The 25,026-nt window shown below is 49.5% G+C and overlaps 2 protein-coding genes across 4 annotated transcripts; both read left to right on the top strand.

The window, feature by feature from the left end:
- Positions 1–405: 405 nt before the first annotated feature.
- On the top strand, positions 406–9,104 carry LOC114860515 (voltage-dependent calcium channel gamma-4 subunit-like). Of its 3 annotated transcripts, none has more exons than XM_029159165.3 (4): positions 406–1,042; positions 6,882–6,965; positions 7,696–7,836; positions 7,929–9,104. In XM_029159165.3, exons 1-4 carry the CDS (start codon positions 820–822, stop codon positions 8,453–8,455), a joined length of 975 nt encoding a protein of 324 aa, XP_029014998.1. In that variant the 5' UTR covers positions 406–819; the 3' UTR covers positions 8,456–9,104. The 3 variants fall into 3 exon arrangements, with proteins under 3 accessions (XP_029014998.1, XP_029015000.1, XP_055366700.1); XM_029159167.3 differs by lacking the exon at positions 406–1,042 and adding an exon at positions 1,049–1,909 and having other exon boundaries at positions 4,363–6,965; XM_055510725.1 differs by lacking the exon at positions 406–1,042 and adding an exon at positions 1,049–1,909 and having other exon boundaries at positions 4,158–6,965.
- A 2,990-nt stretch (positions 9,105–12,094) lies between these two features.
- Positions 12,095–19,045, top strand: cacng1b (calcium channel, voltage-dependent, gamma subunit 1b). The gene is made up of 4 exons (XM_029159169.3): positions 12,095–12,838; positions 16,416–16,490; positions 17,065–17,202; positions 17,300–19,045. Exons 1-4 carry the CDS (start codon positions 12,598–12,600, stop codon positions 17,530–17,532), a joined length of 687 nt encoding a protein of 228 aa, XP_029015002.1. The 5' UTR covers positions 12,095–12,597; the 3' UTR covers positions 17,533–19,045.
- Positions 19,046–25,026: the final 5,981 nt, after the last annotated feature.

Genomic DNA, 25,026 nt, shown 5'->3' with positions numbered 1-25,026 from the left:
TGCCTCCTAATATGCCGCCTTTACACTAATTTGACAGACAGCAGCAGGATCTTGCAGCCTGATGCAATTAGCCAGTCTGCCGATCAGATCTCCACAGAACGCAGAATGGCATTTTTTCAATAAGGCATGAGCCACCTGGCTAGTGGAGGCTACGTGAAAGCCCCTAAAATGTGTCCCCATCTGTCTGAATATCGCTCATCTCTCTCAGACACAAATTAAACCTGTCACTGCTTCACCCACTCTCCCTCATCCCTGCAATGTTCATTTTAAATCCAGTAAAGACTGCCCAGATTTTTCAGAGTTGACAGCTTGATTGTCTTGTTACGATATCTCCATTATTTTTTAATTTCATTTTTTATTGTAAATAAACTGAGTGTGTTTTTTTCCTATTTTCAATCACACATGTCCTCCATTGGTTAGATTTGGTGAGGGTGGGGTCTCACTTAAGAATCATTGACGTAGCCCTCTTTGGCAGAGATGCAGTGTAGGAACAGAGAAAAGTGATTATAGACAAAGACAAAGGTGGGAAACTGGGAAATGAAGTAGTGAGGACGTTGTGGATTTCAGCACGATGCCGCTTTTGTGCTGTCCCGCGTGCCCGAAACCTGCGTGGAGCCTCTGGAGTGGGCACAACTGGTGCCCTCTCACATCCACCGCACCAATCATGCGTTTTTGAGCGTCAAGCGGGCGCATCGGCCACTATTTCCACTTTTGTTCCTTCCTCTGGGATTCACGCCGCGGACACACCTAAAGAAGTATGAGCCACGGATCCGCGTCCTGACGCGCCCTGCTGAGTTCATGTTGGACCGGTGAGGCGCCATGGCTTGGTGTGACCGCGGGGTTCAAACGCTGCTGGCCACCGCGGGGGCTTTCGCCGCCTTCAGCCTGATGACTATCGCCATCGGCACGGACTACTGGCTTTACTCGCGCGCGTACATCTGCAACGGCACCAATCTCACCACGGACGAGGTGCAGCCGCAGCCCAAGACCAAGAAGGGCGATCTCACCCACTCCGGGCTGTGGAGAATCTGCTGTATTGAAGGTGAGTCTCGTCAAAGTCTGGGCTGCGCCTCTGTACGTGCACAGTGATGTGCGTGGAAATCACACACACTGCACTCTCCTAATGTTTAGTACAACACATACTTTTACTTCTTATTAGTGGCTTGTCTTTTTGTGCGCACAAAGACCACTCTCCCTTTACGCACACCCAATGCTGAATGGAAGAAGATAATATAGGAGAAAGAGCAATAAAATACAACATACGAAGAACAACTTTGATCGGTTAAGTCTCAGATGATTGAACGCAGACACACATTTATGGTTTTTATAGCACATCGTAGAGAAACGCCGCTCACAGCTGAGCGCTAAACTCCAGCTGGCTGACAACTGTTACATCGCATTGTTCCAACAGAAGCCGACGCAATAAATATGATGGTCTTCTAGTCAGAAGGCGCGTCTCAACCCCATTCACTTTTAAACCGGTCGCTGCCAGGAAATGTGCGCGCTATTCGTCTACTTTCATTCATGTCTTCATTGTATCCAACGCTGTTGCTTGGCAACATCTCCGAAATTGCTATGGAAACATGCCCGGTGATTTAAAAATAGACGACTCTGAGTCCACGTCATGTCCAAGCAAGTTAGAAAAATATAATTTCCTCATCCACGTCCCTTATTGCAACTTTTGATCGGCGTGGAGCGTATTTTGGACAGATTTACGCAATAATGTTTGCCGAGGAGGCGCGCTGGCGGTGACGTCTCACTTGAGGGGCAGAAAGACGCTTGTTCATTGACCAACCCTCCTTCCGGCGGCCCCTTTGACTTCTCGCCTCAGCATCAGCGAGCGCCTGGGTGTCGCTGGTTGGATTTGTTCATGGCACGTCTGTCATGACGCACAGATGAGTGAACACAGGTAAAAAAAAAGCAACATCTGCTGCCGTCGGAAAACAAAAATACCACAAATGTGCGTCTTGGTGCCGTTTTCTCTCGGCGTCGCGTCGCGTCTCACGTGCCTCGCTCCGTTTGCCGGGCAGCATGTTACACGACGACGCACACAATGAACTGCTGCTGCTTCCATAAACTCAGACATATTAAAACCACACTACATTTTGTTTGTGTTACAGAGTTTTATTGGCATTTCCGGAGAACAACACGCACAGTTTAATTAGTACAAACAGGAAACCGAATCAAAATTCTCTCCACTTTAGCACAAAGTCATAGAAAATCTTTAGAGCAATCAAAGATTTAATGGCAACACTTCATCTGCTAAAATAAAAACATTGCATTCCCCGTGCAGTTTGCGCTGTATCGCTGCCTTTGGATGATGATGATTGGCTGAGAGCTTTCATTCACTTTATTACACGCATCATTCATTTTGCACCCTTAGCGTCAGGACAGTGCACATAAAAGCGGAGACCCAGCTGTCACAGGTGACGAACTGTTCCTGGTCTGGTTCCGCCGTCGAGGGGGCTTCAGACACACGCTAAGAAAACCCTACTTTGTTATGACACTTGCAATTTACGGAGAGTCAGGCTTGGCTGGGCCACTCAGGCTGTGCTACACCCTGTGAGACCCGGAGAAATGGCAGTATAATACAAATGTCAGCCAGCTATTATGTGAAGCGTGATATTCCATCAGTGCTTTGAAGTAAATAATGAAAGTGGCTTAACGACAATAGAGGCTGAATGATGCTGATGAGGTTGGGAACAAAGGCTGGCTCCGTGGACTGAAGGCATAATATGACACAAACAAAGGCAGACCCATCATATCGTCGTCTGCGGTGCTAATAGTTTCACTTCTGTGAAGCTGCTGGACAGTGGCTGCGTTGTCATGGAGACCCTTAAGTACAGACGGGAGGAGAGACAGAAGGAAGGAAGACCCCATGAGCATCTCTCGCTCACACACGCACGCACGCACGCACGCACGCACGCACGCACACACGCACGCACGCACGCACGCACACACAGACACACACAGACACACACACACACACGCACACACACACAGACCTGCACCCCTGCGGTCATGATGACAAACACACGGACTTATCGACGCCGACGGCTCTGTGTGGATCACAGCTACTGGGAAAGACGTCGGCACGTTTGGCCCAACAGATTGTAGCAACAACATGTCTTTCTCTGAGCGACAACACACTCTGTTCCCAGAAGCCTGTAATGAACGCTCTGCAGAGCCAGTCTTCCCCCATCATGACATTTAGGGAGCGTGCAGGAATCTACTACTGTATTTGCTGGGAACATTAGGAGGGCAGGGCCTCGCACTCCAACGCACCTGCTTTGGACCGTTCATGTGTGACTCCACTGAAGGAAACCAACGACCTAATGAATAATCCAATTAGCGAGTGCATATTTACAGTAAACATGGGCGCGGGCGGTGGGTTGGCCCGCGTAGCTGTTTGCACGCGGGGGCAGCGGTGGCGTCGCTCCAGCGGGGTGGGGGTCACGCTGACATCCCCGCCACGCGCCGAGCCGCTCATTAAAACAGCTGAGGAGCCATGCGGGGGCACTAATTAGCCAGCAGACCTCCGTCACTCCATCCGCTCGATAGGCGCTCGCTCATTTCATCCCTTTGTGGGTTTAACTCCTCCGCCCTCGTCAGTCTTTCCTCCTTTGTTATCCCGCTTATTTATTTTCGTACCCATAAAACCTCAGCTTCGTTTAATTCATCTTCTGTGACTCTTTAAGTCAAACTGCACTGTTTTGAACACGTACGTGTACTCCGGCTTGAGTCCCACAGCTATTTGCATTTCACCTGAGAACTCATTGTAAATGTACATTCTTACAGTACGTGACAATGCACAGCAGCCTTCACAGCAGACTGCATGTGGCGATAGATCTCCATTTTCTTCCAACTACGTGGATTTACATACGCAGTCAACGCCAAGTGGAGCCGTGTTTGAGGAATTCGCAGCCTGGTGACAATTTAATTAACCGACTGTCAGTCATATCAACACTGAATCACTGATGTTTTCGCCAAATTGCTTTTCTTTTATCCTCACTTGGACTGAAAAAAAAGAGATGAGAGTTTTGTTTGATTACACAGATGCTTTTATATCCAGTTCCTGGCATTCTGTGTTTCCCAGAGTAATAAATGTGCGAGCGTGTGCACGTCTGCGTTTGATATCAAGTGTTCTGTCTGTGTAGAGCTTCATAAAACCTGATGGTCCCACCTGCTGCGTGCCACGGGGCGCCCTCCCCTCGTCGGCGGCCACACTTTCCGCTGCACATCAGAAAGCGGAGCCAGCCGCCGTATTTCCTACACTACACCAGCGCCCGAAAGCCACCGAGCTCTGGTGAAAAGCAGCATTAAAGTCACCTTTGAGGGGTTCACTCATCAATCTGTTCGCAGGGCGCTGGCGTCAAAGCAGAGCCGGCACACGGAGCTTATTGTCATGACGCGCCCTGGAAACACCTGCACGAGCAGCGTCGGCCCCCGAGGCGGCCTCCTGATTGGCTGAGCCGAGTTCATTCAAAACAATGCAGATGTGCGTCCCAGCTGTGGCAGACAGCTGCAGTGTGTTCACATGGGCAGACTCGTAAACGGTTAAGCGGCGGCGGAGCGGTGGGAAGGGGCCGCATCTCATTTAGTTTACAGTGAAGATGTCAAAAGCATCTTGGGAGATTGTTTATGGAAATGAGCTTATTAAAGACTAACAGGGGTTGCCATGGAGAAGAGGAGGGGAAGCTCAGCATGTGGCTTTCCACCACATTCAGGATAAGGAGACCCATTATTTTCCATGCAACGTGTTGACAAGTACAAATTTAATTACAAATGTGTCAAAACACAGTCATTATGTAGCTTGTTTATTTATTATGTCTTAGAAACATGTGTAATACGACCAGTCTCTGTCTCTGTCTCTGCTCCTTCTCCTTAATCCCCTGCTTTTAATGTTGCCTCTTCTTCGATACCTTGTTGTTTCATTTCCTTGGACCTGATTCTCTTGTTTAATATCCACCTCCTCCACCTCAGTACACAGACTTTACAATATTACACGATGTGCCCTGTCAGACAGTCTGCACACACACACACACACACACACACACACACACACACACACACACACACACACACACACACACACACACACACACACACACACACGCAGCCAAACATAGACGCCGAGCTGATAACTGTCACTCACAAATCACAAGTCGTGAGGCTCCAGCTGATTATCAGATTTTCAATCAGCTGCGTTATTGTCTTTCTACACAGACACACACACAAACACAGAGGGGAGAAGGTGGAATAGATGCAGCGTTGTGAGTGCACTGTAAATGATGTGTTGTGTACAGGACAGTAAAATGCAATGTATCACCGGCCTTATAGTTTAAAGCACCCCCACCCCACACACACACACACACGCACGCTCGCACACACACACACACACACACACACACACACACACACACACACACACACACACACACACACACAGTACCAACATGAAGCTAATCAGCCACAAGCCCTGAAGCAGGAGCTGGTGTTCAAGCAGCAATTAACAGGGCAGCAAAGGTGTCTGTGTTTGTATTATCTTCACTTGTCTTGATCTAACAGGCACATGTGCTTTTTCACAAGGCACAAGGTCTCACATCGCTGCTTAAAATACAGTAGCTCAAAGCCCCGTTTCTCCATCAGTGACTAGACACAGAAGCTGCTCCATTTCCTTCCACTGATTTGACACTAATTAATTTGGTGTCCCTTATTAGGCAGCAGACCTAGTTAATGGAGGCGCGCGTGCCCTTAAAAGACGCCGCCGCCGCCACCGCCGCTGATGATGGCGATGTGTGGCTCACCCTGGGGCACCTGGGAAATGGAGTGTCAGGCGTCCAGGCAGGAGACATGACATTTACACAGTGGGAGGTCAGCGGTGCAGCCGGGTGACGGTTTATTAACGTACTGCACAAACAGTCCAGTAGCAGCTCAGCCGTCAGATCGAGGCCAACTGCAGTTTGAAAGACTCTGATTCAAAGCGTGTGATAGATGAGAGTAACTTTCAGACTCACGCAGTGACACATAATGCATAAAAACATTGACGTGTTTATGGAAAATATGCAAAAGAAGCCACAGACCAGCCCACTTTCGATACTGTGGGTGTTTTTAAGGGGATTCACAGCGCAAATGGTGAATTATTATCCGAAGAGCTCCCCGCATCACTACTACGGCGCCGAGCACATCCATTAAACCCACTCCCGGCCCGTTTCTCTCCAGACAAGGTGTTGTTTATGCTCCTGTTCAAATACAGCCAGGCTGCTCTCAGCTTTAATCACTCTCTCTCTCCCTCTCTCTCTCCCCGTCTCGCTCCATTCTTCCATTCTCACCTCTGCGCTAAAATCTTCCGACGCCGCTTTTTGTTTAGCCGAGCACTCAAGCTTTCACCTGAGCGGGATTTAAACGGTCCGTTCTGAGCTCCCCTGTGCAGAACCAGGACAGAGAACCAGAAGTCTCTGGAAGAGAGAACACAGAACACAGAATAATCCGGGAATCAGACAGTGGCAGCGTTTGCCCTCAGAGCACGTGGCCACATGAGAAGCCACTTCACTCCTTCTTTTATTATTATATCTCATCCTGTCGTTGTTCTCCAGTGGACACAGTCCAACAGAAAGGTCAAAGCAGCGTCCTGGACCCGCTCCCTCCAGAATGGTCACGCTGGGTAAATTCAAATACTACAATGCTGCATGCGTGGAGTAAATCCACTTAGAGTCCCCCAATGCTGAAAGGCTGATTGTGTTTTAGTGGTCGAACACGGCGAGCAGCGTGCCAGACTTGTAAGTGGGCCTCCAAGTGTATAGTGCACTATAATTCAGTCCATCCCTCATGAATTCCAATGCACCGGCGGAGACTCCGTCTTTTTGTCTTCTGTCCTGCAGGCATCAATCAGGGCAGCTGTTATAGAATCAACCATTTCCCTGATGACAACGACTACGACACAGACAGCTCTGAATACCTGCTGCGTAAGTGCTGCCGCCTGCCCACTTTGCCTGGCATTGTTCAGGCACTTCTTATTTCTAAGGGCCTCCGCTGGAGCAGCTTCCAGCCAGGCAGGTCGACCCTCCACTCAATGATTATGCACTGGTGCTTCGCTACTTCTGGAACTGAGATTTTACTTCTCAAATCCGTGATGAAGTAAAAGTAAAGTAAAAGTTAAATGTGGACATTTAATTATTTAAGGTTGATTTAGTGCCTGCCTTATATAGAGTGAAGATAAAAGGAGACTTATCAGTCTTTGGTCAAAGTCCAGTCCATGAGCCAGACTAAAAAAATGACCGGCTTAGTAAAAGACAAGCTTAAATTCATCTTTAGAAACTTGGCAAAATGGCACAGTGATTCATTTATGGAGAGGTGATAGTCAGCGAGAGCTCTTGTTACATCCCACAGCTGATTAGCGAGGCTTTGTTAACAACAAGGCCCCGAAGTATAAATGGTAATGGAGTTCTCAAAAATGGATGGAGGAGGTGGAGAGATGAGCGCGGCGCACGCTAATTAAAATTCCAAACATTACCACCAGCGCGCTCTGTCTGTTTCACCAACTTTAATTGCCTCTCATCCATTTATCGCCGTCTTCTTGACGCCTTATGGTTTAACCAGTTCATTAATGCAGCGATTTGAGCGTTCGCGCCGCGTTAATCCGCCCTAAACCCCTCATTCGCTCTGCCACCGGATGTCCTGGCTTGGTGTCCGCAGGCATCGTCCGGGCCTCCAGCGTGTTCCCCATCCTCAGCACCGTGCTGCTGATGCTGGGCGGGCTCTGCGTCGGGCTGGGCCGGGTCTACAGCAAGACCAACAACGTGCTGCTCAGCGCCGGCATCCTCTTCGTGGCTGCAGGTGAGAGTCAGAGTCAGAGTGAATGCTCATGTTGGGGTATAGGTCCCTGTAGCGACGGAGGTCCTCATTCGCGTTTGTTCTGTGTTCTTCAGGCCTGAGCAACATAATCGGCATCATCGTCTACATCTCCAGCAACGCCGGGGACCCCAACGACAAGCGCGACGACGACAAGAAGTACACGTACTCGTACGGCTGGTCCTTCTACTTCGGCGCCCTCTCCTTCATCGTGGCCGAGACCGTGGCCGTGCTCGCCATCAACATCTACATAGAGAAGAACAAGGAGGTGCGCTGGCGCGCGCGGCGCGACTTCGTCCGCTCGCTCTCCTCCTCCTCGCCCTACTCCCGCATCCCCAGCTTCCGCTACCGCCGGCGGACGTCGCGCGCCAGCTCCCACTCCACGGAGGCGTCGCGGGAGAACTCGCCCGGGGGCGGCGTGAAGCGGGCGCCGTCCTCCGGCGGGCCGCTGGACGAGCTGTCCATGTACGCGCTGGCCCGCGACAGCGCGGCGGAGGACGCGTACAGCCCCGAGCACGAGTCGGCCGCCGACTTCCTCCAGGTCCACAACTGTTTCCCCAACGATTTAAAGGACGGCGTGAACCGCAGGACCACACCGGTGTGAGCGCTGGGGGAGCGGCCGCCATGTTGGAGGCAGACTGTCCCTTTATAAGGAACCAGAGGGAGACGGGAGCGCGAGCAGCTGGATGGACCCCGACTTATTAACCTGCCCATCGGCGCAGAGTTGAGACACTGTAGCCCAAAACGAGCCATGCGTGGCTCACTGCCTTTGTTCATGTGTGGATGAGGCGCTGAGCTGCAGTGATCAGCAGCGGCCTACCTGTAGATTAACGAGGTGCTAAATGAATGTTCTCGTCACCTTGAGCGTTTTTCCCCATTCGCCTGTGAAGTAAGAGTGAACGTCTCTCTGAACCGGCCGGGTCGGCCTCGTGCTCTGCTCATGGAGGAAAAGCCCGGTTTATAAATAACGCACACAGTGACTGACTTGCGGACTTGTGGTGCGTTGAATGTTTAGTATTTCAGCAGGTTGTACATGTGGACCGTTCCTCGCTGCCTCCGCCTTCATCTCATTCTCTCACATTCCTCCGTGGAATCAAACCTGCGTTTTTCTCTTTTCTTCCTCGTCCTGATGGATGTGACGGCCTCTGTGCTCCTGTCACCAGAGAGGAGCAGCAGACAGAAAGGAGGGGCCCTAAACGCGGCGCGGGTCGGGACTTCCTCCTGCTCTGAGCGGACGCGTGTTTAGCGGATCGGGATCCGTCGTCTGTCGGGCTGTCGCCGCCGTGAGTCCCTCTGGACGCCTCCTCCCGCGCCCGTGTTAAACAGAGGCTGCCGGCGACTGAGGGATTTGCTTGTAACAACCAGCGCCGTGCTGTCGTCCTGCACGTCCAACGCTCGCTTTGTTTGGTCCTCTCAGGAAACGCGGCGTCGATGAGACGTTTGAGGTCCTCTCCTTGAAGAAGGGACCAGATGAAGAGAAGCCTGGTCCGAATGATCCGAGAAGATAAATGGCATTAATGTATTTGATGGACGTTGTGGGTGTTTGTCTGAGGCTCGATGGGTCTTTCCTCTGTTCTGAGGCTTTTCAGTCACTTCTGGTTCGGCATAAATGCTCATGAGAGTATTTCATTGTACAGTAGCGTGTTTGACAGTACGTTAGCGATATCACTTCATTTAGACTGAGCTCATGTGAAAGAAAGCCATCGATGAGATCCACTAAGATCTTAGTGGAAGATCTTCACTTTTATATAAACAATCCAGATGTGTTTGTAACGTAAAACTGTAAACTTGTATATAAAGTACAATAGAAAAAAAACCTCTACATGTGAATCGATGATGATTTTAAAGCATTATATTACGAAGCAACTCAATCACGCCTCGATGCAACCTGACATTCAGTTTACTCTTTTATATCCAGGTAAACACGCTCATCACCTAACTGTTGAATATCCTGTTGTAGACGCTGAACAATACAAACACTAAACCTTCTGTTTATTTATGTGTTTATCTGTGTATCTTTGATTTTATGGCTTCCTGTTGTGTGAAATAAGCACACGTTATTTACAGCTGTGAGTGCAGACATGCAGAGGATGTGCTGACTGAATGATGTGAATCTTGTCATATTGTATAAAACCTCCACTGTTCTAGAAACCATAGCTATGTTGCAATTTAAATGACTATTAAAGGTATTTTAGTTTTGGGATTTTATGATAAAGTTGCTTGTTTTGTTGTTTTACGTCAGGTTATTTCTTCACAGACAAATGAACCGAGTCGCTGCCTGTGACACTGTGCTGCTCTGAACTGCAGCCACAGCATAAACACTTTCTATATATAGTTAAATAATGAATTTTTTCTGCACTCGCATCCAACGGTTTACTGAGTCAGCGTCTACTTAAAGTCGTGAATGGCGTGAATCTCGCTGAAGACGCGTGACGGCGCCGCTTCATTCAGATTTCTGCCGCTGACCTTCTCTGCGTCGACGGAACGACTGAAGCGCTGTCATCCCTGAATGAGCCAAGAGTCACTTCAGTGTCGGCGTCTCCGCATTGTCTGGTAAAGAAATGAGTTACTCAGCGTTAGAGCGATGGCAGCTCTCTTGGATCGAAATGTTAAATAGAAACACATCATTTGGAGAAAAGCAGCATAGACGGACACAGGAATTATTATACAGCAAATCTTTCCCATTGTGTATTAAAACCTTTCCACATTAGTGTAAGTGCTTTGTTCTTTGTTCACTTGCAGGTCAGAACCATGCTGGTGTGTGAAAATAAATAAAATAAATCACAATTCCCTATGAAATGATCAGAAGATTAATTATGCGTTTGGGATCCCATAAGGTTAAAGATCAGTCAAAGCTTCTTTTCCAGCACAGGAAATGATCCTTTCTCGCTGTATCTGACAACAGCTACATCATCCTCTTGTAATATCCACACAATGTAATTTCAGTTTAATCTCGGCTCATTAACTCAAGATCATCCGACCTGCGAGCTCTGCTTCATGTTGATCAGCGGCGTTCGCTGGAACGGGCGGCGGAGGCCCCACGGAGGCGACGGCGTAACCGATCCGGCTTTTTTATTTTTTTGGAGAGGAATATTAACGTGACCCTCATAGAGACGGCCTCGGGGCCTGGCTAATCTAATTTAGCTTGAGTAATGTTGCCTGCCATTAGCAAACCAATACAGTTGGGTCCCCTTGAAGGCTGCGCAATCTATTCTGCTACGAGTAAAATTAGCCACCAATTAAGGTTGTTTTTCGTCCTGGAATAAGGATTCTAACAGGGAAGCTGGCAGCCGTGATGGGAGTTAATCACCGCTGAGCCTCGACGTGTCAGACATGGAGTCAGCGCTCAACGCCGGACGACCAGAGCAGACGCAGACGCAGACGCAGACGCAGATGCAGATGCAGAGGGTCATGAGGTCACTCACTACCACGGCTGCGCTCAGACTCAAACGGCTGCAGACACATCCAGACGAACACGATCATGAGCGTGACTGTCTCTCTCCTCGGCTCAACTGTCACCGCGGGGGGTCTGTTTTCTCCGGCGGATCTCTATGATGATCGGTTCCCCGGTTCAGGTAGCGACTGATGCTGTTTACAGAAAGCTAACGCTGAGTCAGACGGCGCTGTTCCTCCTCAGCCGTCCCTTTTTACACAAGTATAAATGAACACACACACACACACACACACACACACACTACAGCCCAGCCTCTTGAACCCTTCTCTTGCTTTAAACATCCTGCCATTTCATTTGTTAAAAGCTCGGAGCTGTGTTAGTGTCGAGGCTGAAAATGGACCAGAGCTGCGTCTAAAGTGGAGCACGGCGTTTTATAAAAAGTGCGTCCATTTACTCCAGTGTCTCATAGGGAAGAGGTTGTTTGTGCCTTTGAGACGCATCCTCTACTGTGTGATAAGCCATGTTGTTAGTGAAGTCATCCAATATACAGTATGTACAGTACTGTAAATGTATCTATAGGAGAAAGAATAAACAAATTCATTGAATGAATTTCACAGATCCTGTCCTTTTTCTGTCTTTCTGAATCTGGAACAGCGGCCGACATCAGGTGGGACCCTTGTCTCAAACCTTGACTGCTGATTGGTTGAGTAAGTAGATCAGCTCATTCCGATGACACCTAATAAAGGAAGCCCCCCCCACAGTCCCCTGATACACACTGCCAAAGACAATTGTGCTGGAAACAGATCAGACCCAGTAGAAGAGAAAACGTTCTAGATAAATGATTGAATGCTGAGATTAATATTTGTCATGACACCATGATTGGATCTCACTTATGAGGAAGTGCATAAGTTCAGTGCTTTCAAATCAACAGGAGTTTAAAATAAAAGTGAGAACCTGACAACCTCTGACTGTGACTGTAGTAACAGAGTGTAGGTATAATAGGTGCCAACAGCTCCCCGCGTATCTGCAGGCTGAATGGCCTCAGATCACCAAAGGCAACAAGGGAGGGAGAGGAGGAGAGGAGAGGAGAGGGGTGGAAACTAGGGCACTGTTATCTGGCCCCTTTTTCATCAACTACCAGGCACCGGGCGGAGAAGGAGAAAGGAAGCGCGGCGGACGAGAGCGGGAGCGAGCGGAGGATCAGCCGTGGACGCGAGGAGGGAACGCCAAGGAGCAGGACGACGGCGCCCTTCGTCTGACGCAGGCTTCAGCATCACGCACGCCCCGCACACACACACGCACGCACGCACACACACACACACACGCGCTCCCAACTTTGGCCGAGCGGCGACATGTTCGAGGAGCAGGCGACCAAAGTCAAGCTCACGTCGGTGGTGATCGTGGCCGGCATGTCGGCCATGTTGGCCGCCGTGGTGACCGACCACTGGGCCGTGCTGAGCCCGCGCGTGGAGAGGCTCAACGCCACCTGCGAGGCCGCCCACTTCGGCCTCTGGAGGCTGTGCAAGAAGAGCATCTTCATGGTGGAGGAGGACCCCCAGGGCAAAGGCTGCGGCCCCATCACTTTACCCGGAGGTACAGACCCGCGCGCTTTTTACATTTACAGCTGACGTTTTGTGCAGAGACTCCAGATGTGTGACGGCGTCTGTTTATAAGTCAGACATATTCACTCTAAACCGCTGTAAACGGGAGCGACCGTATCAGCCGATGGGATCGTTTAACCTCTGTGGCGTCAAAAACGCACGGAGCTGCTTCTGATCAAACCGGAGCCGGTCAGTGCTCATAGAAAAGTCCAAATCGCGTCTTCCTGCCTTCCAAAGTCTAATTCCAGCTGTAATTGCGGGCTGCTCTCGCAGAGGCAGCCCTGGGGTGAGCAGCGCCTCGCTCGCCCCGGCTCCACGTACGTGCCTCGCAGACGAACAGAGCGATTTCACTCTGACTCCGCCGCCGACTCCAGCACATCGGGATCAGAACAGGCCTTAATGAAGTGTGGCTTCCTCCTCCAGCTCTTAAGTTAGAGCGCACCTGGGGGACTCGGGGGGATGAAGGGGCTGAGGGGGGGGAGGGGGGCGCAGCAGCGATGCCTCTGTTGACAGGCAACAGGAGAACACTTTTACAGGGTGCACAGGAAAAATCTAGAGCTCACAGACCTGCGAGGGCGACGAGACGCGTGACAGCTGCCTGTCTGAAAGAGGCGATAACCGCGGTTGTATCACAGACCTCCAGAACTCACTCTCAGAGTAAAACGGAGACAGGAGCTTCTGCTCCGTTCTGATAAGACAAGTCGAGGGACCCGCGGAGAGGAGACAGCTACGAGCAGACACTTATTCCCCCGTGGACAAGTCAATCTGTGAAGTGAAGGGAGCGCATATCGAGGCTGACAGGCGCGATGAGCGATCCAGTCACCGAACTGTAGCAGTAGGAATGGACGGGACTGGAGGGAAGAACCTGCTGTTCAGCCAGAGGCCTCAGAGGCTGCGTTTGTCCCGTGAGGTCAGGGTTGGGTGTCCTGGTGTCCTGCAGTGCAGTGATCTGCCCGGCGTCACCTTCGAGCCCCACGCTGACAGCCAGGTGCGCTGCAGGTCGAGTGCCGAGCGCACTGTAACAGATTAGATGCTTGACGGCCGGCGGAACCCGGCCAGCGGCGGTGATTGGACCTGATGAGGCGCATTTGCATGTTCCCGAGCAGAGGTGGGGGTTGGGAAGCGCTCGCTCGTATTATCCCACTTACACTGATTTTCTGAAGGGGTTTCGCGACGACGGCGGTGAACACCGTGCGGCTTTTGAAAATTAGCTCCCCACAAATGATCCACGGCAGCTTGAGTGCTGTAAAAGCCAAACAAAGCCTTCGTGGATCACACCGGGCCGCTCCTCTGGGAAATAAAGAGCATAAATTGGACTCATTGTATGTGTGTGCGCTCTGACACGCAACGAGGCGGAACGCGTCGCTTGACGCCACACAAGTGGTCGGACGTCGCTGTTGCTGCTTCTGTAAAAGCGCCCAGACGGGCCATGAATCCACAACAAACGCGAGACCATCGCAGCTCATTCTGAGACACAGTGTCTGTCTGCTGCCCCCAATTCACGCGCTGGGAGGCGCAGATGTCACCTTGAGCCTCCATTTTCACCTCCTGCGCCTCACGTTTCTCTCCGCTGGGCCGGGTTTGCTGCTTTGAGGTCGGACCCAAAGCGGTGGAGGTGGAGGCGGAAACGCATCACTGGAACCAACTACTGCTATGATTCTGTGATAACCAGTAAAATAAAGGTTTTTTATCAGCTGGGTCACATGCATGGACACACCAGGACCAACTGTCCCAGTTATTAGAACTCCCGCTGGAATATCCATTTAAACACCAGCAGCCATACCATTCACTCTGACCCAGAATTAGTGGGTCATTCTGTGGCCGGAGAAGCTCCGCCTCCTCGGAAAGCTCCTCCCTGTAACGCAAACGATCCGTCATTCATTTGGAAACACGCAAATGAGGCTAAATCACAGGAATGAACGGCAGCGGCGCAGTTCAACGGGAGGAGGTTAAGCTCAGATGACAGGCGGGACCTTGCTCCAATCAGTCGCCCTGGAACTAAAGCGCTGCGTTAACCAGAGTGGAAGGTCAATGACACGCAGCCACAGTGGAGCCCATCATTCATGCTTACAGCTACTACAGCATGAAACCTTAACTTATTCAATAAGACGCTAAACACACTTAGCAGCGACGTCTGAGCCGCCTCCGTTATCACTGGTGCATCGCGCCCACGAGAAGCTTGTCAACCATAACAAGAGGCTCATCAAACGCTCGATTATTATTACCTACGCGATCAGTCGCGCTTCTGAGACTTAATGCGCTTTGACTTCTCTGGGAATTATCCTCCTTCATTCATCAGCACAACGTGGCAGATAAGTAGTGGCGCCGTGGTTTTAGGCTCCCTTTGTTCAAGTCAAACATCTTCCGGCCGCGTCTTTGTGGGCTGAGCAGATAGTCGCCTTCTTGGAGGCGGGAACCAATCTCGCAGCTACACCCAAACACACATTAGCGCAGATTAGTGGAGAAGACTAATGAAAAACAATACATTTGCAGATCCAAGCTGCACCGTGACATCAGCCTATCTACTGTCACACACACACACGCACACACACACACACGCACACACACACACACACACACACACACACACACACACACACACACACACACACACACACACAGACGCATGCAGACACATGCACCTCTTGATGTGCCTGTACATGGGTAAACAGACAGGACTATCCAGGACCTGCAGCAGCCTGTTGCTAGGTTACCTTCTCATCCTGGGTAGCAAACAGCTCCCCTCTCGCCCGGTACACACAGACACACACGTGTGCACGCGTGGAGCAGCGCGCACACGCCATCCATGTTGGTGTGGACACAGGGAGCTCTGAACTCTGTGCTTTATGGCTTTAATCTCGGTAAGCAAAGCAGGGACCCGGCCTCTGCATCCTCTGCACAGCTGCAGCCAGAGACGGACGATAGTGGAACTCCGGGACTGTTCTTCTGCATGAGGCTCCACGGATGAGTGTAGTCGAAACACAGTTTTGGCAAGTAGAGTGCAAAAATACATCATCCATGTGTCAGAATAGGTGTGAAATGATTTGCAAGAAGGAAGTCGACATGGAGGAGAGTGAAGGATTTCAACATTTTATTTTAAGAAAACTGCCCAAAAGTCCCCAAATCCAACAGCACCCGACAACAGAACACTAACAACACGTCAACAGGTCTTCTAAAAGGCTGTAACGAAACAATGTTGACTGTTTCATAAAGGGTAAAGACCCCCTCGTCTATTAACATCTGTGCGTAACATCTGGGAGACGAGGAGCGGCTGGAGGTTTGGGTGAGAAAACAGAGAAACGATGAGCCTGTAAAAGTAAAATATAAGTTTGACAAAAATCAAGTCTACTAATTGACTGTGGAATAAGACTGTGTATTGTATGTATCCTGTATGTGTCTTAGTTGGTTTCTAACAGGAGTTTCACCTTTATAGTAATTGGTAGCGCTGACACAGAGGGCTAAAGACGCGACCCCCTCATCTTTCATCTCTCTCTCTTTCTCTCTCTCTCTCTGTCGCTCGCCCACCCTCTTTGTCGTCCTCCTCTCTTTCACCCTGTCTCACCCTGCAGCGAAAAACTGCTCCTACTTCAAGCACTTCACGTCCGGGGAGGAGGCTGAAGTTTTTGAAGTCAAAACGCAGAAAGGTGGGTGCGTCCTCGCTGCCACATCCGAACACGTCCTTTGAGGAGGCGAAACCGGAGCCCGGTCGCTGGCAACAGTCGGTTTGTTCTGTAGAAGTGTTATTACTCGCTGGATTATGGATTAAAATTGAAATGAATTTAAGGACACACACACACACACACACACACACACACACACACACACACACACACACACACACACACACACACACACACACAGAGTGTGGGGTCTTTTCCACTGACAGGGATCAGGATGCTCCGAGGATCATTCCTGACACAGTTGGAGTGTTACAAAGAAGGACGGATTAGACTGTTTACGTGACGAGCAGCCGGCCGTGAGCCCGCAGCGTCTTATCTGTCATCCACGCGGCATTATCGCCGCTTTGAATAAGCGACAGTTGTTTTTGGAGCCAGGCTAATTTAAAGGCTAATTGTCTGTGTCAAATCTCGCCTGAGTGCGATGACGGAACAGTTGTCGTGGAAGTGACACAGCAACTCCCCTTCTGTTGCTCCTTCTGCTCTTCCTCTCACCTGGGTTTACCCCCCCTCCTCCTCCCTTCCCCCCCCCCCCCTCCAGAGTACAACATCTCAGCAGCGGCCATCGCCATCTTCAGCCTGTTCTTCATGATCCTGGGGACCCTGTGTGTCATCTTCTCCTTCGGGAAGGGGCGCGACTACCTGCTCCGCCCCGCTGGGATGTTCTTCGCCTTCGCAGGTGAGATTATCAAGTGCACCTCTCCCATCGGTGATGGTTAGCGATGGTTAGTGACGGTGGTGACGCTGACGTCCGCTGTGTCTCCCCTCGGTTCCAGGCCTTTGCATCATCATCTCCGTGGAGGTCATGCGTCAGTCTGTGAAGCGGATGATTGACAGCGATGAGACCATCTGGATCGAATACTACTACTCCTGGTCCTTCACCTGCGCCTGCGCCTCCTTCACGCTGCTCATCCTCAGCGGCGTCGCCCTGCTCCTCATCTCCATGCCGCACATGCCACGCAACCCCTGGGAGACCTGCATGGACGCCGAGCCCGACACCCTGGATTAGCCACGGGCCGCGAGGTGCACGTGGGTGAAACGAACAGAAGCTGTGCATCTTTAGCCCTTTAATTCCTGATTCAACCTTTCATCCAAACATGTCAAATCCTCACGTTCATGTCTTGACTTAATGAATGTGTCCATTCAATTTCTGCTTTTCAGCAACAGTGTGTTATTTTCAGGATGTTGCATCGTCACAAGCACTTGAACGCACCACCACAGACGCTGGTCAGAGATCAGCCGTGTGCCTCAGACGTCGAGCCGTTTGACAATTTTGTCATAATTATGCATCAATGCATCATGTTCAAGTACCTGATGCCAATGAATGTAAAGTAGTTTTCAGGTTTACACCAGAACATGACAAACTGCAGACACATTTAAACTAAAGCACATAAAGTCTGAGTCATTCTCTAACGCTTTGGTCAAAGTGAGGTATTGAATCCTTATAATCGACTGCTGCCACTTTCTTTTTGTTCTTCGTACAATGAGTCCGTCCTGCTGATTGTCTGGAGACAGAGCGCCTGCATGAAACGCCTTGTTGACATCAGTCATTGATTTCTGATGGATGTTCGAGACCCCTGGCGGCGCGTCCAGGAGCTTTGATCCATAAATAGGACTATTGTCTGTAACTGCTGGACTTCGGTGTCACGCTTTGCATTTTAGCAAATGCAATCGGACTTTAGCAGCGTTCGACAACGATAGGAACGCCAGAAATAAGAAGAGAGTATAGAAAATAACACTATGAATAAATAATAGTCAGCGAAGCCCCTGCCCTTTGATCATAGCGTATGGATGAATGAATGAATGAATGAATGAATAAATGAAGCTGCCACAGATCTTTCTAAAGGAAAAGACGACGTTTCCTACTGTCGACCGAGGGCGGCCTCGTTGTAGCATGGTGTTAGCTTCACGGCTAGTCCACTAAACACCACCTTCTAAAACCCACAGTTAGTGAAAGAAAACAGGAGCCTGCTTTCACTTATTCTAGCATTAATGTGATAATCTAACTTTCAACATCGGTACCGAAGCACTGAAGAAAAAAATTCATCCATTAATTGAGTAAAAAGACAGATTAAACCAACCCGTTTGGTGATTTAACCAGACACCTGCTTCACAGAGGCTGCATGTTGCTCCATGCTGGTTTCCTGGGAGCCACTCAGGCCCTGAGGCCATTCAGCAGATGCAGTGGAATTAAAGGCGGCTCCACGAGGGAACAGATGATTACGTTTAGCTCCAAGGAACAGGTCATTTTTCTATTGCTATCGCAAAAGTTACTAAGTCATTGTACACATTGTTTAGATCTAGTAACTGTGTGTTGGTTCCTTTAATCAGTTTTATATCATATATACATGTTTTCCTGGAATATTATATCATATTAGTCTGGACAGGAGTCAAATATTGACCTGTACATTCAATTTAGGATGGAAAATGTAAATGATGATTGTAAATTCCCATATTCCTCCTGTGGCCCTGAATGTCATTTTTTAAAGAAGTCAAATAAAAGATAACTGTTACAAGTGTGACTGCTGCGCCGGACGACTTTCTTTTTGCTTGATGGTAAAATGTGGTGGAATGGAATGGACTGCTACTGGAAAAGCTCTGAGCGACTCTGACATACACAAAACTAATAATTACCCCTCGAAACGACCTTCATGCTGCTGCTGCGTCAGACGTCGTGGTCCTACGGCGGATTTGTAATTGTTTGTCTCGTGGAAAAGGTCGCGGCAACGCGCGTTCTATTAGTTTCACACAGGAAGCATCTCACACACACCACCCGCACTCACACAAACACCCATGTACAGAAGCTGGAGGTGGGAGTGAGCGCTGGTACTTTAATCGCTTGTGAAATTATTTGAGCGAATGCCGATACGAGTTGGAGACGTACTTTGTTCTGGTTTCAATGAAAACCTTGTGAGAGCGCGTGGACGCAGCTCAAGTCTGAGAAATGACTGGAGCTGACGTGTGCAGGAGGCATCGGGTCCTTGGAGTCGCCGCTATGAATGTGAAACTGTCAGTCCCTGCGCTGACCTCTGACTGAGTGCTGTCAAAGCTGTTACTATTCTCTGCACACAGCGCTACAGTACAAGCCTTTTCCATTCAGCCGCGTCCCTCGGAGAGTGTAGGAGCTGGCAAAAAGCTTTAAAATCACGGGGTTAGATGTCGCGCAAGTCTGGCGGACGGCGACGAAGCAAAACATGAAATTAAAGTGGAGTGAGGGGCGTGTGGAGGGTGGTGGTGGAGGGGGGGTCTACCTGGAGAGGCTCAGAATCACTGGGAGCATGAGCTCACACATTTACATTGGCATCATTTGGCAGAAGCCGGTTTGGGATTCGAACCCGTGGTTCTGTTCTAAAGGCGGGACCCTTCAGCTGCTCGCGTGACGCCTCACTCGTATCACTCGCTCCCTCTCCTCCACCTTCTCCATCCGCCCTCGTCACCGCGTCGGTCCCGCCCACGCGCCCCACGCTCCGCTCCTCATCTCCGATTCCAGCCTTTTTCTTTTTTTAATCTCCTCCCTCCGTGTCACACACTGCTTTTCTGTTTAATCTCTTTTCTGTGCTTTCTTTATTTTTCATCTTGCGTCAGATCATTTCCTCCTCTCGCTGCGTTTCCTTCATTAGTCTAGTTCTTTGATTTCCCTCATCCGTGCTCGGCCTCGTTTCTCCTTCCTCGGCTTTGACTCGTTTCTGCGCTGGCAGTGACAGTGAGCCATTGGTTCATCTCCACCTTCTTTTTATCTGTTTTTTCTTCATTCCCTCTCGCCCCCCTTTCTCTATCTCTCTGCTCCAGTGCTCCCTCAAGCAGCCACTCCTCTGTCTAATGACTTGGATCGGTAGTGACTGCTGGGGGAGATAGACCTGTAATAAGCCAATCCAGCCGGTGCGAGGCCCAACCGGCGCTTGGTCTGTACACACAGCATCGCTCCATCTGTCCTGGGATCCTAGGAAGAGCTGATGCAGGAGGCATGTGGAGCTCAGACATTCTTCCATCCATTCCTTCTGTCTGTTTGACTGTTGATAAAGAGTTCAATCAAAAACATAAATCAATTATATCAATATTTAATCCCAAGGTTCAGACGCATTAGTAAACATTTGGTGCCTGTGGAAAATCTACTATTTCACAACAGTAATTTAACTTCAGGGAGTGTAGAGAAATCTGTTAATTTTCCGTTTGATGCATTCACATACATAAAATAAGATAAAATCTTATGTGCAGTAGATTTTAAAGGATGATTACACGCCACCCAGAGTGATTTGTTTGCAGCCTATTAGTGTAGCCAGGCACGAAATATCGTCATTGATTTTGACCTTTCACCCGTGCGTAAAAAATCCAATATAAACGACGAAATCCTCAGATTCATTACCTGGTTTTTCATCGCATTTTATTGAGCGCAGTTTTCGCTTGGTAGAGATAAAAACTAAAATAAAACATGAGACTGATTTGAGTTTGGGAAAAAACAACAACTACACAAACATTTGATAATGTGAGTACAAGACGCTGCGCAGAACTAATAAAAAAACTAAGGAAAATAGCAACTAAGCGATTTTAAAGTAATCGCTGCAAAGCTCACAGGCAAACGTGAACACACACACACACACACACACACGTGTGTGTGCTCTGGTTCTGCTGCCACGGGCAACGAGCGTCGTCAAAACTCTCGCTGTTTTTTGTGAATTATTAATCGAAGCCTGTTTTCGCAATCAATAGGAAGGAGAGGTGCGAAAAAGGTCAGGCAGTAATTACCCAACACACACACACACACACACACACACACACACACACACACACACACGGACAGGAAACAATTGTTAAGAATGATGAGCATGGAGGCGTTATTCAGTCCGGCCCCTGTGGAAAAATAGATTTGAGCACCACCATTATGTTTTTTTCTTCTTGTTATGTAAGAGAGGAGGGACAGGAAGCGAAGTAATGAAGGGGTCTCAGTCGGAGCAGGATCCCGGAGACCCGTGTTTGTTTTCGTGTTCTTGCCTTCCGGTTCTCGCAGCCTTTCATTACCTGCAGTCATTCACCTTTAGGACTGGTTCCGGTCCGGTTCCGGTCCAGTTGTCAAGTCTCCTGTGTCTCTTCACTCATAACATTAAAGTAAGACAATAATTAAAATTATAATCTGCATTTTGTGTAGAAGGTGCTCTTAAACTTGTCACAGGGCTAAAAGCAAAGCATTACACCTCAAGAGCATGAGTTCCACTGCTGCCTTGCAGCTCCTGAGCTAATTGAACATGTTCTGCTGAATGATGCTGGCAGAACCGGCGTTTTTCTCACTTGCTCAGTAAAAGCTCTCATCTCCATCATGCGGGCCGGTGACTCACCCATGGGCAACGTGGGAGGGAAGCGCACGCTGTAAGTTTCCTGGGTCTTAATTTTTATTTCTCCTCATCATATAGTTTATTCCTGCTCTTTGGTTCGAGCGTGGTGGTCGCCATGGCGACTGTCGAAGCGGACGTCGGCTGTCGACTGCTCCGGCTCCTCCAGCTGTTAGTTCACAGTGAAGGAAAGCGTGAATGGATGAAGGCTCCGCCCTCCGGCCGTCCACCCACCTGTGATCAGCCCTGTTCTGTCATGGCTTTTATTTTTACTTTGTTCTAACGGTGCGTCACCGCTGCTTATTTAACGCGCGCCGCATCCATTAGGCGTCTTCAAGGTTCACGGTGCTGCCTGTCACTCGCTCCGCTCTGCACTTCACGCTAATCTCATCTCGAACCTTGAAAGGAAAAAACAAACAGGCAAAGTTATGAATCGTTCTCTTTAATAACGAGATTAATACAAAGTGCTCCAAGATCAAAGACCTTTTTTTTGTACAGTTTATTGTCTGTTGTGAGTAATTTTTTGTTTACGTTCGCTTTTCGAACGCTGGTGACGTGTTTTGGTTTAACTCGTCATATTGTGTTGAGTAATTGTTTTATGTCTCTGAACCACATCTCTCCTCGTACGGAGGCTTCGGCCTTTGACCTTTGACCTTTGAGCATTGAGCGTCCACTAAATGGACTAAGACAACCGATGAGCGTGTGCCTAATGAAACAGACGCGTCGCATTTCCTCGTGCGTGTGTTTGTGTTGACCTCGTGCTGCATCCAGATGTGTGTGCGTGTTTACACTGGGGTTAATTGCAGCGGCAGAGCGGAGGCGGAGCTCATCCGGTGATACTGATTTCCATTCAATCCGTGATCTTCCTCTGGGGAGCAGGCGCCTGCATTATTAATCCTCCGCATTTCGGGGCTGATGCAGGTGAGTGAGTCCGACTTTCAAAGACAACAAAGCGTTTACAGTGAGGAGCTCTGCCCGCTGCCAAATGTCATCTTCAAGGCTGTTTGTAAAGCAGACACAGGATCGATGGTGCGCAGGACTCTCCATCTCATACTAGGGTTGATAAGAGTTTGCAAAACTGACATTATGAAGATAAGGAATATTTTCTGTGAGGAACTCATGGTCTTCCCACTCCACGGATGAGGAGGAGGAGCTGCAGGAAGTCAAAGGAGAGGACGGCACATGTGTTATACTAACTCTGGTCACAGTCTAGACAGAAGCTTCGATCCTGTCACATGAACTTATTAGCCTCTACCTGAAGGTCCATTAGGAAGCCCTTCACGTCTCTTTGTTTGTTTGAACTGCTCCCTCTCCTTTTAGTTCAAGCCTGCTCTCCCAGCGTTTAAATTAAGATTGTGATTATTCAATTTTTATTTTATTGTGAAAATATTGCAAAACCTAAAAACAAGAGAGACGCATGAACAGGAAGCAAAGTGGCACTCGCAGAAAACTTTTGAACGTCTACCTCTGCAGTGATTGGCTCATGTATAGCAACCGGTGTCTCCATAGTGACATGCAGACAGCAGCTCGGCTCCGAGCAGGGGATGATTAGGCTTAAATAGCAGTGTGACCACTGAGATGAGGAGAAACCTTACATGTACGACGTCTCCCTCCAACATCGTCAACACCCGACGACGGGGGCGATCAGCGGGCGGCGGTGCATCTGGGAGGACGAATGCACGCCGAGCCCCCAGATGAGAAAAGATGCCACGTCTCGCTAAAGGCAATAACCCCCCCGCCCCCGATAGGCTCAGATTGCATTATGCATTATGCAGGAGACAATCTTCGGCTCTAAATGAAATGAGAGCGACACCTCGATGGCCGTCTGACCCCACGGAAGCCCGACGGAGAGACGCGCCGTGTTTCCTGGGCTTCTTCCTTTCATGGTGATGCTGGATCTCTGCGTATCCATGGAAACAGTCTTGACATGGACGTGTCAGTCATCGCTCTCAAAGGTTACATCTGCATGGTTGATAAGACGCGTCCGTTTGTGAGTAATGTGTAAAAAAAACTCCCTCACGGTGCAGGACATTTAGAAAAGCCTGTGCCGTTAGAGCTGCTTCCTGCAGTGATCTCATGTATTTCCTATGAATCAACACAACTAACCTCTGGAAATCATGCTGGTTTCATAAGCAGACGCGACCACAAATACCACAGATATGAAGCAGTGCATGAATAAAGTGGAGAGTCTGACAACGTGAAGTTGAAGCAAGTCACGCGTTAGGACACAGCACCACCGAAGAAGAAAGACTTTTGGTGCATTGACTTTAGCTGGAAGCCTCACATACGTAGCATTTGTTTTTTTGTTTTTAGTGTGTGTTAATTAAGTTAATTCACTTGCAGCTCAAGGCCAAACTGCCTTCAGGCTCTTGACAACACGGAGGAAACCGCTGCTTTGACGTTCGCAGCGCAGCATCGGGCTTCGCCTCATGAAGTCCCTCGCAGGTGTCCCTCTTTTCGAATGGCCGTCAAAGTCTCGCCTGTCGCTGTCAGTGTGGAGGCGCCGCCAGCGCTCGGGTGCGTGTTTGTTTGTGTGGTGGGGTCAAGCTGAGATGACACACACGCCTCCACCTCCCACTCCCCAGTCTCCAGGGGTCTCCTCTCACTAATACACTGGTCTGCAGAGGCGAACGTGGCACCGCAGAGCAAAAACACGAAAAGATAATACATTTTATAGTGAGAACACGCGCGGTTAAAGGCCTGAAAAGCTGAAGGCTGCCTCGCGAAAGCACCGAGCAGCAACTGAGGGATTTGAGAGGTGGTTTACGGTTCATACGCTGGAAGCATATCAGACAAATGGGCTCGAGCGAGACCGTGAAGTGCTTTGAAAACAAGTAAAAGGATTTTGAAATCAATGCGGATGCTGACGGGCAACAAATCTGAGGACTTTAAAACAGGTGATCGCTCTTGAAGCTGCACTCGGCACCAGAGCAGCAGAACTTCAGAGCTGTGGAGGATGCACATTTGTGGGCGCGGACCAGAGCAGAGGAGGGGTCCGGTGCAGACGTGAGTCTGGTCTCGTTACAGAGGACGAAGCTCTGACCACGGCGTCAGCGCCACCCGACTCGAGCCTTGTTCAGACCAGTGGCTCCAAATGAAAGCTCCCCCTCAAACAGGCTGAGAAACAGACTCCTTCCCCCACAGTAACAGAGGACTGACTGGGTTGAGAGGTTAGGGAA

The sequence above is a fragment of the Betta splendens genome, chromosome 8 (assembly GCF_900634795.4).
Source record: "Betta splendens chromosome 8, fBetSpl5.4, whole genome shotgun sequence".
NCBI lineage: Eukaryota > Metazoa > Chordata > Actinopteri > Anabantiformes > Osphronemidae > Betta > Betta splendens.
Note: the sequence above shows the minus strand (reverse complement) of the source record. Positions and strands in the feature narration are given on the sequence as shown.

What these genes read in the sequence shown, in the direction of transcription:
- LOC114860515 (XM_029159165.3), top strand. Translation starts at nt 820, where the DNA reads ATGGCTTGGTGTGACCGCGGGGTTCAAACGCTGCTGGCCACCGCGGGG. An exon ending in GAGAATCTGCTGTATTGAAG is followed by an intron (nt 1,043 to 6,881) that starts GTGAGTCTCGTC and finishes TCTGTCCTGCAG; the next exon opens with GCATCAATCAGGGCAGCTGT. An exon ending in CATCCTCTTCGTGGCTGCAG is followed by an intron (nt 7,837 to 7,928) that starts GTGAGAGTCAGA and finishes TGTGTTCTTCAG; the next exon opens with GCCTGAGCAACATAATCGGC.
- cacng1b (XM_029159169.3), top strand. Translation starts at nt 12,598, where the DNA reads ATGTTCGAGGAGCAGGCGACCAAAGTCAAGCTCACGTCGGTGGTGATC. An exon ending in CCCCATCACTTTACCCGGAG is followed by an intron (nt 12,839 to 16,415) that starts GTACAGACCCGC and finishes CTCACCCTGCAG; the next exon opens with CGAAAAACTGCTCCTACTTC. An exon ending in TGAAGTCAAAACGCAGAAAG is followed by an intron (nt 16,491 to 17,064) that starts GTGGGTGCGTCC and finishes CCCCCCCTCCAG; the next exon opens with AGTACAACATCTCAGCAGCG.